Source organism: Schistocerca gregaria, chromosome 9 (assembly GCF_023897955.1).
Source record: "Schistocerca gregaria isolate iqSchGreg1 chromosome 9, iqSchGreg1.2, whole genome shotgun sequence".
Lineage (NCBI taxonomy): Eukaryota > Metazoa > Arthropoda > Insecta > Orthoptera > Acrididae > Schistocerca > Schistocerca gregaria.
In genome coordinates, this window is record NC_064928.1 from 159,261,778 (window position 1) to 159,276,427 (window position 14,650).

The 14,650-nt window shown below is 40.6% G+C and overlaps 1 protein-coding gene across 1 annotated transcript in view; it reads right to left on the reverse strand.

Moving 5' to 3' along the window:
• Nucleotides 1-14,650, reverse strand: part of LOC126292137 (nuclear RNA export factor 1-like) — a 147,347-nt gene that overhangs the window by 75,408 nt on the left and 57,289 nt on the right. Inside the window, exon 7 of the mRNA XM_049985974.1 lies at nt 2,770-2,969. Coding sequence (XP_049841931.1) covers nt 2,770-2,969 — 200 coding nt within the window. The remainder of the gene's footprint in view (nt 1-2,769; nt 2,970-14,650) is intronic.

The window sequence follows — 14,650 nt, forward strand, 5'->3', positions numbered from 1 at the left end:
AATGTACCTCACCCATAACGCCTTTAAGAAAGAAATCTGGTAGTGAATGCAGGAAAGGTAAAATGCAGAACAGGAACTGCTTTCTAAACGAACTGGAAGTCGTGACAGATTTACTGTGAAAACTGCTCCAGTTCTAAGTACACCAGAACTTACAAGCTCATACAATCTGAAGTCCATACGCTGTTCACTCTCTACAGCACAAGCAGAGACAACTTTGCCCGAAAATGCTTTGACGACTATGCAGAAAATCACTCTCTAAGAGCAGACTGATTTGAAAGTTTTCACCGACATTAGCAATCGGACAGAAAATGGTAAGACTTTGAAAAATGAATTAAGAGAGGGACATGTGAAAACAGAATAAAGACTCATTTTTTGAACAGATAAAACATATTAATCTGAGGATTGTTTTTGTATGAAACTAGAAAATGGTGAGAGGAATTTAAGGATACAGTCGTGGTATTCTCCTGTGTGTCACTTACTGCTTTTCTCACATGCTTATAAAAAAGTAAAGGAACAAGTTCTTCTGTACAGTCACACTGTTCTAAAACATGGAAAAAGTTTAAACTCTGAGTATTAAACCATAAAAAAAACTGCCATCACATTGAAGGGTTTGAAAACTGGAAAGAAATCTTTCAAGCTCCATGTAAAATACGAACCTGTTGTGAATCGTCATCTTCACAAAGCTCAGCACACAGATGACTGTGTTGTATCTTATCTTTCTTCACAAAGCCAAAATGAATTCATTAAACTTTGTGGTGGTGACATCAGAACAGAGATATTTAAGGAATTGCTAACAAGTATGGCTAAGTGTTTCTCCATCACAATTGGTAGGGTACCAGATATATCGCATACCAAGCAAATGTCTCGAGTAATTGTTGTGTATACAAATACATATTGAAGGTTCAGCAGTCACTGTATAGAAATCTTCATTGACTTCATCCTATTACATTGGAAATCATCTAATGAAATTGCACAACAAATTTGTGAAAAGTTGTAATACGGTGGTCTAAGACTGGAGTAGTACTGTGGACAATGTGGATATGACAATGCTGCAACTGTGGCTGGACACATTAGTGGTGTTCAGATATATATTTTGGGTGTGACGTTAACAATTACTCACTTAATCTTGTTGGCGTACTTGCAGCTAGTGTCGGAACAAAGTCTACCCTTTTTTTTTTTGGCACTGTGCAAAATGCGTACTCATTGTAACAACATTATCTACGTGATTGTTCCAATTTAAGTTTTCCGTAATTGTAATCTCTCAGTATTTACTTGAATCCACAGCCTTCAGATTTGTGTGATTTATCATGTAACTGGAATTTAGCAGATTTCTGTTAGTACTCATGAGAATGACTTCACACTTTTTTGTTATTTTGAGTCAATTGCCACTTTTTGTCTAAATCATTTTGATGATCTAATGACTTAAAAAGACAGTACATGACAGGGCCATCTGGAAACAATCTACAACAGCTGCTCAGATTGTCACCAAGCCATTTACATAGATGAGGAACAGCAGAGGGCCTATAACACTTCCTCAGAGAATGCCATATATTACTACTGTTCTACTCAAAACTTTCCATAAATTACTATGAACTGTGACCTTTCTGACAGAAATCGTGAATCTGGCCACACAATTGACATGATACTCTGTAGACACACAATTTGATTAGAAATCACTTGTGAGGAATGATGTGAAACCAATCTGACATCCCCTGTCGACGGCACTCATTACTTCAACTGAATTAAGAGAGAGTTATGTCCCACAAAAAGATATTTTCCAAGTTGGGTTGCTTTGGGGTAGGAGACCAAACACTGGGGTCATCGGTCTCATCGGATTAGGAAAACATGAGGAAGGAAGTCGGCCATGCCCTGTCACAGGAATCGTATCCCACCATTTGCCTGAGGCAATTTAGGGAAAGCGTGGAAAACTTAAATCAGGGTGGCCAGACACATGATTGAACCATTGTCTTGTGTGTGTGTGTGTGTGTGTGTGTGTGTGTGTGTGTGTGTGTGTGTGTGAGACGACAGGTGGAGTGGGTTACATGTGGGCATCTGGATCAGTGGGGTCCACTGGAATAATCAAGTTCTAAATTCAAGCAAGTGCCCCAAAGGATTTATTCACGATAACAGGGGGTACAACTGAGGCACATGAGGAAGCTACTAATTGCTTGGAAAAGTAGCTAATATGACCTAAGTCCCACGAATGGTGTGAAAGTGCAGAAGAGGCCCGTGTTAGCTGGTCTGAGTCCAGTGAGCGAGAGGGTGAAGTGATGGTGCTCCATCCCTCGCCACCCGTGTCTGGCACACCCCCGTGACTCTCTTCTGCACCCCCACTGGCCAGAGATTGTGAACAGAGTCCCCCTAAGTGTGTACGACAACATGTCAGTAGCACATCGCAAAGCCACAGGTGGGCCATGGAAAGTCTTCACATTGTCTCAACTTGAAACATATGAATGAATGTTCCCGGCAAATTTTTTTGAAATTTTCTGTCTCTACCTCTTTTGAGCATGTGGTTCCCAAACAAACAATTTTGTGTGTGTGTGTGTGTGTGTGTGTGTGTGTGTGTGTGTGTGATGACAGGTGGAGTGGGTTATATGTGGGCATCTAGATCCAAAGCACGACATTGCTTGAAAGCTCAGTTACTACTGCAATCTCATTCACACAGTTACGTAGATGCGTCAACTATATGCTGAATGCTGTACCCTGGTTGTATTCGACCCAGGACGCTCCAGTGTTGTATTAAAAAACTAAAAATTAGTGCATACTTACCTTGTTGTCAGTCAGATCTAATACTTTTAGTGAGCACCACTTCAGTTTATCAGCAAAGACAGTGGCGAGATGGCTCAGTGTGAACAGCCCATTTCCTGCAAGACTGAGACTAACGACGTTCGGGAACATTTCTCCTGTTTTCAGCAACTGCTGCTGCAAATGGACGTTTTCTGATGGGTCGTACATCACTTGTTGGAATTCTAAAAAGAAAAGGAAAAGAAACAACAATTTATGCAAATAAGTATGTAAAGGAAGTTTAATGCACACAAGATGTGCACACTTTATTACTGTACGAAAACTATAAATGAAATAAACTGCAACACAATTATTAGAAACATTTTGGTCAACAACATCAAATGAGCTTAACACTTTTAGTTCAACTTCAGTGTCATTAAATATATTTAACGTAAAACATCTGCTGTCGAGTCATCAGGACCTTGACGGAAATGTCTTAAATATCTCCCGCTGAGCTGTTACGGCACAGACTACAGTCAGTGCCCGCAGCCATCTCTAGGATGCAGTGGTTGCCAGATCCTGCAGTCAATGAACTGACCACACGGCAACTCGGCAGAAGCCAGCCACTTCCATTATATCCTCTTTCAGGAGGCAACAGTCGGGTCTACAACAATGATCCCCTTTCAGGAATCTTCAGTGATAGCTGGAGGGTTCATTGGCACAAAGGAATACGGCAGTGAGGTTCCTCCTGCCAGTGTTCCCACCAGATAGCTGTACTTAAACCCCACAGGGTGTTCCAACCACCATTCACACAGCTGGGCAATGTTATGACACAGTCGCCACCGCCGTCACCGTGCCTACACTGCCCGACTGCCTCGGCATTTGGTGGCTCTGCAGTCTGCTGGCTTCACAGGACTGTGCCACATGGATTTTACCATCACCTTTCAGTGTCAGGTACAAATGACGGACTTCGCAGCTCAATCCCCTCGGGGCCTGCCTGCCGCTCGCCACTGCTCTCCAGAGTTTAACTGGGAACAATGCTGTTGTGTGCTGGTGCTCTGGAAGAAGCTGCCAGCTGCCTCCTACCGGCAGCAGAGACGCGTCCAGTGCTTTGGCCACAGCCACCCCACCTCTACTGGCCGTATCCACATCTGTCGTGTCCACTACCCCCCCTTCCAGCTGCCCACAGGGACATTACGGGATGACACCGGGCCGCTATCAGGATGAGAATGCACATGTTACTGTTTGAGTCTATCAGAATAATAAAGAATTGTTAAATTCACTGACTGTTTTGCTGCAGTCTCCTACAAGATCCTCCAGTTTTCCTCAACATCATCTAAAAGGGGGATGTGCAAGTGGGAGTCAAGTGCCTACTGACAATCAGGAACCCAGTTCCTGGCAAAAACCAGCAATCATTCCACGACCCATCCATACATTTCTGGATTTAGAAGTGTAAAGGCCCAGAGTCCAATCAATCAACAAAAAAGAATAAGAAACTTTTTGTCAGATCAAAACTGTGTGCTGGACGGAGACTCAAACTAGGAACCTCTGCCTTTCACAGCAAAGTTTCACAGGAGAACTTCTGTGAAATTTGGAAGGAAGGAGATGAAGTACTGGCAGGAGTAAAGCTGCGAGGACAGGTCGTGAGTCGTGCTCGGGTAGCTGAGTCGGTAGGGTGCTCGCCTGTGAAAGGCAAAGGTCCTGAGTTCAAGTCTCAGTCCATCACTCGGTTTAAATCTGCCAGGAAGTGTCATCTCAGTGTACACATGCTGCAGAGTAAAAATTTCTTCCTGGAAGCATCATCCAGGCTGTGGCTAAGCCATGTCTCCATAATTTCCTTTCTTCCAGGAGTGCTACTCTTGTATGTTTCCCAAGAGAATTTCTGTGAAGTCTGATATATAGGAAATAAGGTACTGGCGGAAGTAAAGCTGTGAGGATGAGTTGTAAGTTGTGCTTGTATAGTTCAATCAGTGGAGCCCTTGACCACAAAAGGTAAAGGTCCCACGTTTGAATCTCTGTTCTGCTGACAGTTTTAATCAGCCAGGAAATTTCATGTCAGCCCACACTCTGCTGCCGAGTCAAAATTTCATTCAAGAAGAATAAGGCTTGCTTCATTCTGGTGACAGAAGCAGACAGAGACTGCAAATGGTGGTTTGTCTTAGACAAAAACAACATATCCAAGTAATAGATCAGATTTTGGGTTTTCACTCGGATATTCTTATACACTTGGTTCTGTTCCATTATGTCAGTTTAGATAAAGTGGCAGTATTGGTTAAAAGCCAGAGGGCCGAACCATTAACTCCTGCAACATAAACTCCATTCAATTTACCAGGGCCCACATGCCCCGTGCACAAGTTGCACGATGTAGTTTCTCAAAGGAAAGGGCATTACGCCACCCAGTGCCGAGAGTGTGCCTGGCTCAGGCTTGGGTTTGTGAAAGCTTAGGAATAAGCTAGAATAGCCATAAGGATTTTCCTGTGAATAGGAATTTTGCAAAGCAGAGAGAGAACTGGGGATTGTTAAACTGTGCCTTTAGGTAAGAAATTAAAGGAACTTTTAGTTGATACTTCTATTAGCTGGAATTTGTACAGTGGCAATGTAAATAGTAGAAAGTTAGTGTGTTTAATTTAGTAGGAATCAACTGGTATCTCATAGTGTGATATTTCGAATATTTAGTAAAGTGTGTACTAATTGGTATGATATCCACCAGGACAACAGGTAGTGAATGCTAGTTAATTTGCAGATGTGAGATAGACACCAAGGTAGATGTAAAATGTGGTACAACACCCATCAGGTATGACACAGTCTAAGTGGCACAACAGTATCAGATGGTTAGGATTTCCTGTATTTGTACCATGTGACACTGCCTCAGAAAAGCAACATGCTAAGATACCAACCACATGGGTACAAGATGATAATTAGACACGATGCCATCACACTCCAGATCCCTTGAGATGTAATGAGCACAATAGCAGAAAATTTGCCTACAGGATACATACAAATTTGACATTATGGAGAACAAGAGGCTTATCCCCATTCAAAACAATCATTTCTCTGACTTCATTGCACAATTATGTGAGAAACAGAACAATGGGAAATCCAAGATGGAATGTTATGTGAGAAATAGGTTAGTTTTGAGAATTTTCAAATGCTTACAAAACTACACTGATGGAAAAAAAATCACAATACCAAGAATGACTTGTGTGACATATACAAAAGATGGTAGGTGTGTTTCTAAATCTGAAAAATAACGTCTATTTAAATTACACACCAATCACATAAGAGAGACATTAATAGTGGCACTTTGGGGATGCAAATTAGATTTGCTTTAAATACACACTGTAACGGTCATCAGCATTAGTTAGAATTGAGACTGAACGTGGTGAGTTGATGTTAGAGAAGAATGCCTGTAAGGTGAAGAAGACTCCACTTTCAACACCATACTGAGTTTGAATTAGGTTGTGTAATGGTAATACAATAAGGTGTATGTTCTTTCTGTGATACTGCAGAAAGACTTGGCAGGAATGAAGCCGCTGTACACAATTGCTGGCAGCAGTGGTCACAAGAAGTGTGGTCACAAGAAGTGTGGTCACAAGAAGACAGGGCTCCAGATGGCCGCGTGGCACTACTGAGAGAGAACACCATTGTGTTTTGTATATGGCTCTTGCACACTGTACTGCATCTGCAGCAGCAATCTGAGTAGCAGCTGGCACCACAACGACACAATGAACTGTTACAAATTGGCTATTTCAGGACAGCTTCGAGCCAGATGTTCTGTTGCGTGCATTCCACTAACCCTGAGCCACCACAACTGGCTACTTCAGTGATATCATTGGAGGGCATGGTGGAGGTCCCTTGTGATTTCTGATGGAACTTGGTTCTGCCTCGGTGCCAGTGATGACCGTATGTTGGTTAGGACGAGGCAATTTGAAGGCCTGTAACAAACCTGCCTGCATGCTTGTCACACTGGATCTATATCTGGAGTTACGGTCTAAGGTGCAATTTCGTATGACAGCAGAGGCGCTCTTGTGGTTATCCCACACACCCTGATGGCAAATGTGTACGTCAATCTGATGAGTCAACCCATAGTGCTGCCGTTCCTCAACAGCATTTCAGGGTGTGTTCTCCAACAGGATAACACATGCCCACATACTGCTGTTGTAATCCAATGTGCTCCACAGAATGTCAACCTGTTGCACTGGCCTGCTTGATCGATAACTGCCACTGTATTTACCAATGAAGTGCAACACAAATGTCGCTCCCTCACACTAACTGACATCCGGCACCTGTACAATACAATGTGTGCACATTTGCATGCTTGCACTAAATATTCTGGCAGTTATACTGGTTATTAATGTACCAACATTTCACGTTTGCAGTAGCTTACCTCATGCTTACATTACACTGTGATCTTGCAATGTTAACCATTTCATTGCATTACCTAGACAAATATATTCTGAAAATTTTATTTCTTGTATTATTTTTTGGTGTTGGGATTTTTCCCCCATCAGTGTATATTTTTGAAAAGTTTTGTTAATTATGAGAGTTGTGGTTAATTTATTTTTCACCAAATCAGTATCTGTCGCTCACATCAATGCAAATAAACATACACTTCTGATAATTTTTGGAAGTTACCACTGTCCTGTGCATAAACTAATTTGTAGTATTAAATCAGCATTTGTGATTTAGTTAATGTATCAGATATGGTAGGCAACATATGGTGTAACATTTAGTTTTTCCTTTCAAGAGGAGTTGGCTATATATTATCTACATTTATCATAAATTAACTCTTATTTTCAAGTCTGTTAGCAACTATAATTGAGCTCGACAAGTTTTAGGAAACTAGTAATTTTTACCACAGGTTTTTCTGTTGCCTAAACAGAAATCTCTATTTGTTTACTTGCTTCAGTTGTACAGAATTGGCAATCTTTTAATTTAATAGATTAAAATATAGTCAGCAAGCTTAGTTTAAAGTTATTTGTTCATTGTCATGTAAAACACTGCACCACCCACAATGCAGCTCCATTGTCAATTGTACGTGCTGTTCTCGAACACAGGATGATTTAGTTGATATTCGTAAGCAGTTAGAAATCATAATTTAAATAATATAAACTGTAACAGTTACTTATTTTTTTATGCTTATCATAACAGGTTTCCAGAATTTATTCTCATTTCCAGGTGCATGTTTGCATTTGTTTACATGAATATGTTTTGTGATGTTTGCATGCACAATTTTCTGCTTCCTTTGCACCTTTTTGAAGTTAGACTGCAATTGGAAAATCCGACAAAATGAATCTTTGAGTGTTTTTAAATGCTAATGTTAGAAATGGTATTCTTGTTTACCTGCTTACAGGTGTTGTGCCTCCTCTATTATACAGAATATCAAACAAACGCAAATCATCACATGCATTGTGTTTTCAAAACATGCTACAAAGATATTACGACAATATGGCTTCACAAAGAGTTTGTACACAGCCAGCGTTGTTGCAGTTAAGGTTGTAAATTATAAAACATATTTTATACCGCTAATGACAACTAAACTATAGATTACTTTTTTCTTAATGATGAAATGTACATATTTATGAAAATTGTTACAGTTATCATAGGAAGGAGAAACACCTGAAGAAATTAACTGAATCACTATCTAGTTTGTCCCTGAGAATTTTCTCTCTTAGGGTTTGTGGTGTACATAAAATTTAAAGCTCCCTCATTAAATTCATTGTATAATATTTTCAAAAGTGGCAGAGTATCTTAAGATCTTCTTGTGTGATTCTGAATGGGTGTCGACTGTTTTTTTAGGTGTGTGGCTATTGCGGATTTGTAAATTGGTTATGTGTGAAACAGCTGACATGTTCTTTGTATCTAATTTGAAAATTCCTGCTACTTTGTCCTATTAGTAGCTTGAGTAAGTTTTACATGTTATTTTGTGTATTCCTGAGCCAGAGAATTTATCTTTTTATTATTTAATGTGTGGACTAGTTACGGTTGTAGTTTATTGTTTGTGGAGACAGCTAGTTTTACTTTACGTGACCTAAGTAGGTTTGCTATTTTTTGAGAAATGTTACTTATGTAAGGTATGCTGGCAATAAATTTGGTCATATTATTGGTTCCTTCGAAAGAACCAGGAATTTCTTTCATGTCTCTGCATACTGTGCATCACTGAGCTGGGAGGTCATTGGCCACTGCAATTTGCTTAATGATCTCTAATTCTTTCTCCTTGTTCTTACTGTTCATTGGGATTTTGTTTGCTCTGTTTATCACCATTTTGTATGTAGCTTTCTTGTATACATCTGGGAGACATGATGTGGCAGGGATTTTGCTAGCTGAGGTTGTCTTTTTTCTGTGCACAAATCTAGAAAATTAATGGTACTTTTTTGTAATCAGCAGTGAAATTTATTTCCTTATGTATATCATTAAACTAATCTATGGTGTTACTGGTGTCATTTTTTAGTAAAATTAAGGTATCATCCACGTATCTTTTTTAGTATACTATGTTTTGTAAGCAGTGTTCCTGGTTGCTGAATATTTTCTGTTTTAGGTCGTTTATGAAAAAATCTAATATTGTGCCAGACATGGATGAGTCCACGGGTAGCTCATATGTTTGTCGATAAATGTTGCCACTGAATGGGTTTGCGATGTCTAGTGATATTAAGTAGGCACAATCTGGATTGTTTATTTCTTTTATTTCAGTGACTAGTGTGGTACTGTTTTTTACGTTGTATGTTGTTTCACATGTGTGAGAAACTGCTTTAGCTTGTGAGATAGTTTGTATGTAGAGCTGTTCATACTTTTAATTACAGGCCCTATAGAACATCCTTCCTTGCGTACTTTAGATTTGGTTCTTAATAGGGGAGCCTTAGAAGTCATACAGGTGATGTATTTCTTCCCATACTCTGTCAGTAAGAAATGTATTTTCTTTAATTGTCCTTTGATTTTGCTGTGGAATTGTTTCGTTGGATCTTTGTTAAGTTGTACTATGTTGCTTTCTGTGAACAATGTATTCACTTTCTTTCATAATGACAATTGTGTGACTTTTACCTGATTTTAAGGTTAATGTCTGATTTTCTCCAAGTTTTTTTTTTTTTTGTTTATATCAGTGAATTTGAAAAATGAAATTAAGCTAGAAATTGCCCTGACTGACATCAAACTGGCACCTGCTGTGGTGTGCTGCAACAGCCCCCCTAGAGTCGTGTACCTGTGCTAACAAAGATATAAAGTATTATCCTCACCTGAGGATCCTCTCTCCTCTGCACGAAGTATGGGATCTGTCATTACTCGTCCACTCGACTGTGAGTGTCGTGTCATTGGTATATCTAGGTGTCCCGTATGGGACGGACAGGGACCTGAGAGGACTCAAGGTGTTATACCGATCTCCCTAACCAAGAAGTTTGAAGTGCTGTCTTTCAATGAAACTGAGCCAGTGGGGCTTACTTCACCTGTTTTGGGAAAACCTGCTTCATCTTGTGTAGAGAGGATGCAAAACCAAGAGGGCAGGGTCTCTTAATCATCGGCAGTTCTGACACATGGCAAATAATGGTACCATGTAGAGAAAAGCGACAGAAGGGAACACCAGGTGCACTCAAAGTGTATGCCTCATTCGACATGTTGAAGAGACTATCTGTCAGCCACTGAGGAAACAGAGCTCAACCAATTGCAGATTGTGACGCATTTCGGAACAAACGATACCTGCGTCTGTGCTCCAAGGTCATACCCGGATCATTTCAGTGACTGGCAGAGAAAGTTGCAAAGACAAGCCAAGTGAAAGGAGTTTCAACGATGTTCACAGTTTGAAGCATTGTCCCCAGAACTGATTGTGGCCCTTCGGTTCAGAGTCAAATCGAAGGATCAAACTGAAGGCTCTGAGGGTTCTGTGAAAAGCTAGGCCACAACTTCCTGGATTTGTGCCATAGGACTAAGAACTGTAGATATAAATGAAGGAATGACCCAAAGTATAAGTAGGGAAGAAGTTGAAAACATGATTAAGAAAATGAAAAATGTGAAGGGCCTAGGGGCAGACCAAATCCCAACAGAAGCATGGGAAAGTCTGGGAGAACAGCGAACTGATATTCTCTGGGATATAATGCAAACGATCTGGAAAGGAGAAAGAATGCCGGTTCTCATACATCAGGGGAAAGGGGATATCCACAACTGCAGCAATTATAGAGAGATAAAACTTAGACCGAGCGGTTCTAGGTGCTACAGTCTGGAACCGAGTGACCGCTACGGTCACACGTTCGAACCCTGCCTCTGGCATGGATGTGTGTGATGTCCTTAGGTTAGTTAGGTTTAATTAGTTCTAAGTTAGGTTTAATTAGTTCTAAGTTCTAGGGGACTGATGATCTCAGCAGTTAAGTCCCATAGTGCTCAGAGCCATTTGAACCATTTGATAAAACTTATGTGCCACACAATGAAGATCTGGGAAAGGATAATTGAGAAAAGGTTACGTCTAGAAACTGAAGTACGTGAAGAACAGTTTGGATTTATGCCGGGAAGAGGAACAACTGATGCAATATTTGCACTAAGGCAACTGATGGAGAGGCACAGACAAATACAAGCCAAAATGCATATGGCCTTTATTGATCTTGAGAAAGCCTGTGACAGAGTGCTGAGGCAAGAGATATGGAGATGTCTGAGAACTAAATGCCTGCCGGAAAAATATATCAGGGTGGTAGAAGACATGTATGAAGGTGCAACAAGGGCATTTCCAGTGAGAGTTGGACTACATCGGGGATCTGCTCTCAGCCCATATCTCTTTGACCTTGTCATGGATGTACTAGTCAAAGATGTGCTAAAAAAGAGGCACCTTGGAGCATGATGTTTGCCGATGATGATGTAATCTGTGAACCCACCCAGGAGGCACTTCAAGAAAAGCTTGACAGTGGAGAAAAGCTCTAGAGGAACGGGGAATGAGAATAAGCAGGGTGAAAACAGGGTATATGTGTACAAAGGATACCAAAGATCTATATATTAACCTACAAGGAGTACAACTGACACTAGTCAAGAAATTTAAATACCTAGGCTGTTACATACAAAGTGATGGAGGACTGGAGGCCAAAATACAGCACAGGATAAATAGTGGATGGATGAACTGGAGGAAACTGAGCGGAGTACTGTGTGATAAGAAGGTTAGCTGCAGAATGAAAGGAAAGCTTTACAAGTCTGCGGTGAGGTCTGTGATTCTGTATAGCGCAGAAACTTGGCCAATTACAAAAGCCCAAGAGAAAAAGATAAAAGTGTCAGATATGAGAATGTGAAAGTGGATGAGTGGGGTGGCACGAAAGGATAGACTAAGGAATGAGTCCATCAGGGGAACATTGAAAGTGGGGCCCATAGGGAAGAAGATCCAAGAAAGTAGACTGTGGTATGGACATGTGCAGAGAAGAGGAGAGTACTTTGTGGGGAGAAGAGTTGCACGCCTAGAAATTGAAGAATCAAGGAGAAGAGGAAGACTGAAACTGAAATGGAAAGAAAAGGTAGCAGGGGACCTACAGGAGAGAGGATGGCTCGGAGAATAAGCACTGGATAGGCATTTATGGAAGAGAAGGATCCAGCAGAGCAACACTGACCCCACATGACTTGGGAAAACGCCAAGAAGAAGAAGAAGAAAGAGAAGAAGAAGAAGAAAGAGAAGAAGAAGAAGAAGAAGAAGGAGGAGGAGGAGGAGGAGGAGGAGGAAAAAAAAGAAAAAGAAGGAGGAGGAGGAGGAGGAGGAGGAGGAGGAGGAGGAGGAAAAAAAGAAAAAGAAGGAGGAGGAGGAGGAGGAGGAGGAGGAGGAGGAAAAAAAGAAAAAGAAGAAGAAGCAGAAGCAGAAGAAGCAGCTGAGAACTGTAGGGTTCCTCAAAGTGGATCAAGTGTGCTACCCACTGTAGGCTGCCACCCAGCTACCTGGCTCTGTGCGGGGTGCAGAAAAGGGTTTCTTACATTAGGTGACTCTCCATCTAGCCCAGATAATGATAGCTGAAGGAGACCCATAAGAATAAGAGGAGGATCGAAAAGAACACCACCCCTCCTTCACAGAAGAGATTATTAAAATCCTAGTAGTTAACTATTAAATCAATTGCAATAGTGTCAGAGGCTGAAGTGCTCCAGAAAAGTGTGAAGCTCACATAACACTACATACAGAAAGCTGTCTGAAACCTGAACCTGATAGGTGGGACATTTTTGGGAAAATTTTAAGTGTTTCTCAAAATGAGAGGCTAATGGGAAATGGAGGAGTGGTATTTATCTCAGAGACAAACCTACATCCACTGAGGCACTAATTGAAGCTGTATGTGAGACTGTTTGGACAAAAGTCAGTATCAGGGATGGGCATAATGGGCATAAAATGATAGTTGGAACTTTCTATCACCCACCACTCACTTCCTAATGTAACCAACATTTTTAGAGAAACCTTAATATGCTTGTAAGTCGAACAATCATCTGGGAAAATTACAGTTTTGTGAGTGGTTGACACGGCAAGATACCCTGCCAAACTTTACTAAATGTCTTCTCTGAAAACTATATAGAAGAGACAGGTCAGAACGCTACTCAAGATGGATATATATCTATAAACAACAAACAGACATGAAAGTTTTGAGGACCTCCACATTGAAACTGGTATCAGTGACCAAGAGGCGGTTGTGGAAACAATGATGACTGAAATAAGAAAAACATATAAAACAAGTAGAAAGGTACGTCTTTCAGTAAAGTAGATAAAAAAGTAGATAAAAAAGCAGTAGTGTTATATATGAAAAAGGAAGATGAAACTTTTAGCACAAGAGAAGAGCATGTAGAGGAACTATGGCTCAAGTTGAAAAGAACAGCTGACTATGCACTAGACAGATAGGTATCCAGCAGAACAATTCACGATAGAAGGGACCCTCCATGGTACACAGTCACTGTAAAGAAACTTCTAAAAAATAGATACTATTGCATAATAGCTGTAAACTAAGCGCAGAACTACAGATAGAGAGAGATGCTGAATGAAAAACATTTGGCTGTCAAGAGAGCAATGAGAGAAGCTTTTGATGACTATCTTAGCAGAATATTGTCAAATGATCTTTCACAAAACCCAAATAAATTCAGATTGTACATGAAGGCCATTGGTGGTGCCACATTTCTGTCCAGTCACTCCCAAATGAGACAGGAACTGAGATTGAGGGTGCCCAAGGCAAAGTTGAAATAGTGTCAGTGGTCTTAACAAACAGGTGAAATTGTTAAAATTGAAGAAAGCTCCAGGGCCCAAAGGAATCCCAATCAGATTCTATAATGAATTTGAGGCTGATTTAGCACCTCTTTTAACTATAACCTATTGTAGATTGCTCAAACAAAAACCATATCCAGTGTTGGAAGAAAGCACAAGTCACAGCTGTTTGCAATAGCTGTAATAGAAAGAGTCCACAAAACTACCATCCAACATCCTTGGCATCAGTTTGTTGTAGAATCTAAGAACATATTCTGAGCTCAAACACAGAGAGGTATCTTGAACAGAGTGATCTCCTCCATGCCAACCAGCACAGATTCCAAAAACATTGATCACATGAAACCCAACTCATATTTTCTCGCATGACATACTGAAAGCTTTGGGTCAAGGCAACCGAGTAAGATGTAGTATATCTTGGTTTCTGAAAAGTGTTCGACTTAGTGCCACGTCTATGGTTACTTCAAAAGTTCCATTATATGGGATACTAAGTGAAATTTGTGACTGGATTGAGGACTTTTTGCTACGGAGGACACAGCAATTTATCTTGAATCGAGAGTCAACATCAGATGTAGAAGTAACTTCAAGTGTTACACAGGAAAGTGGGCTGGGATCCTTGCACACCATGTTGTATATTAATAACTTTGCAGAGAATATTAACAGTAACCTCAGACGTTTTGCAGATGATGCAGTTATCTATAATGAGGTACTGTCAAAAAGAAGCTACATAAATATTTAGTCAGATCT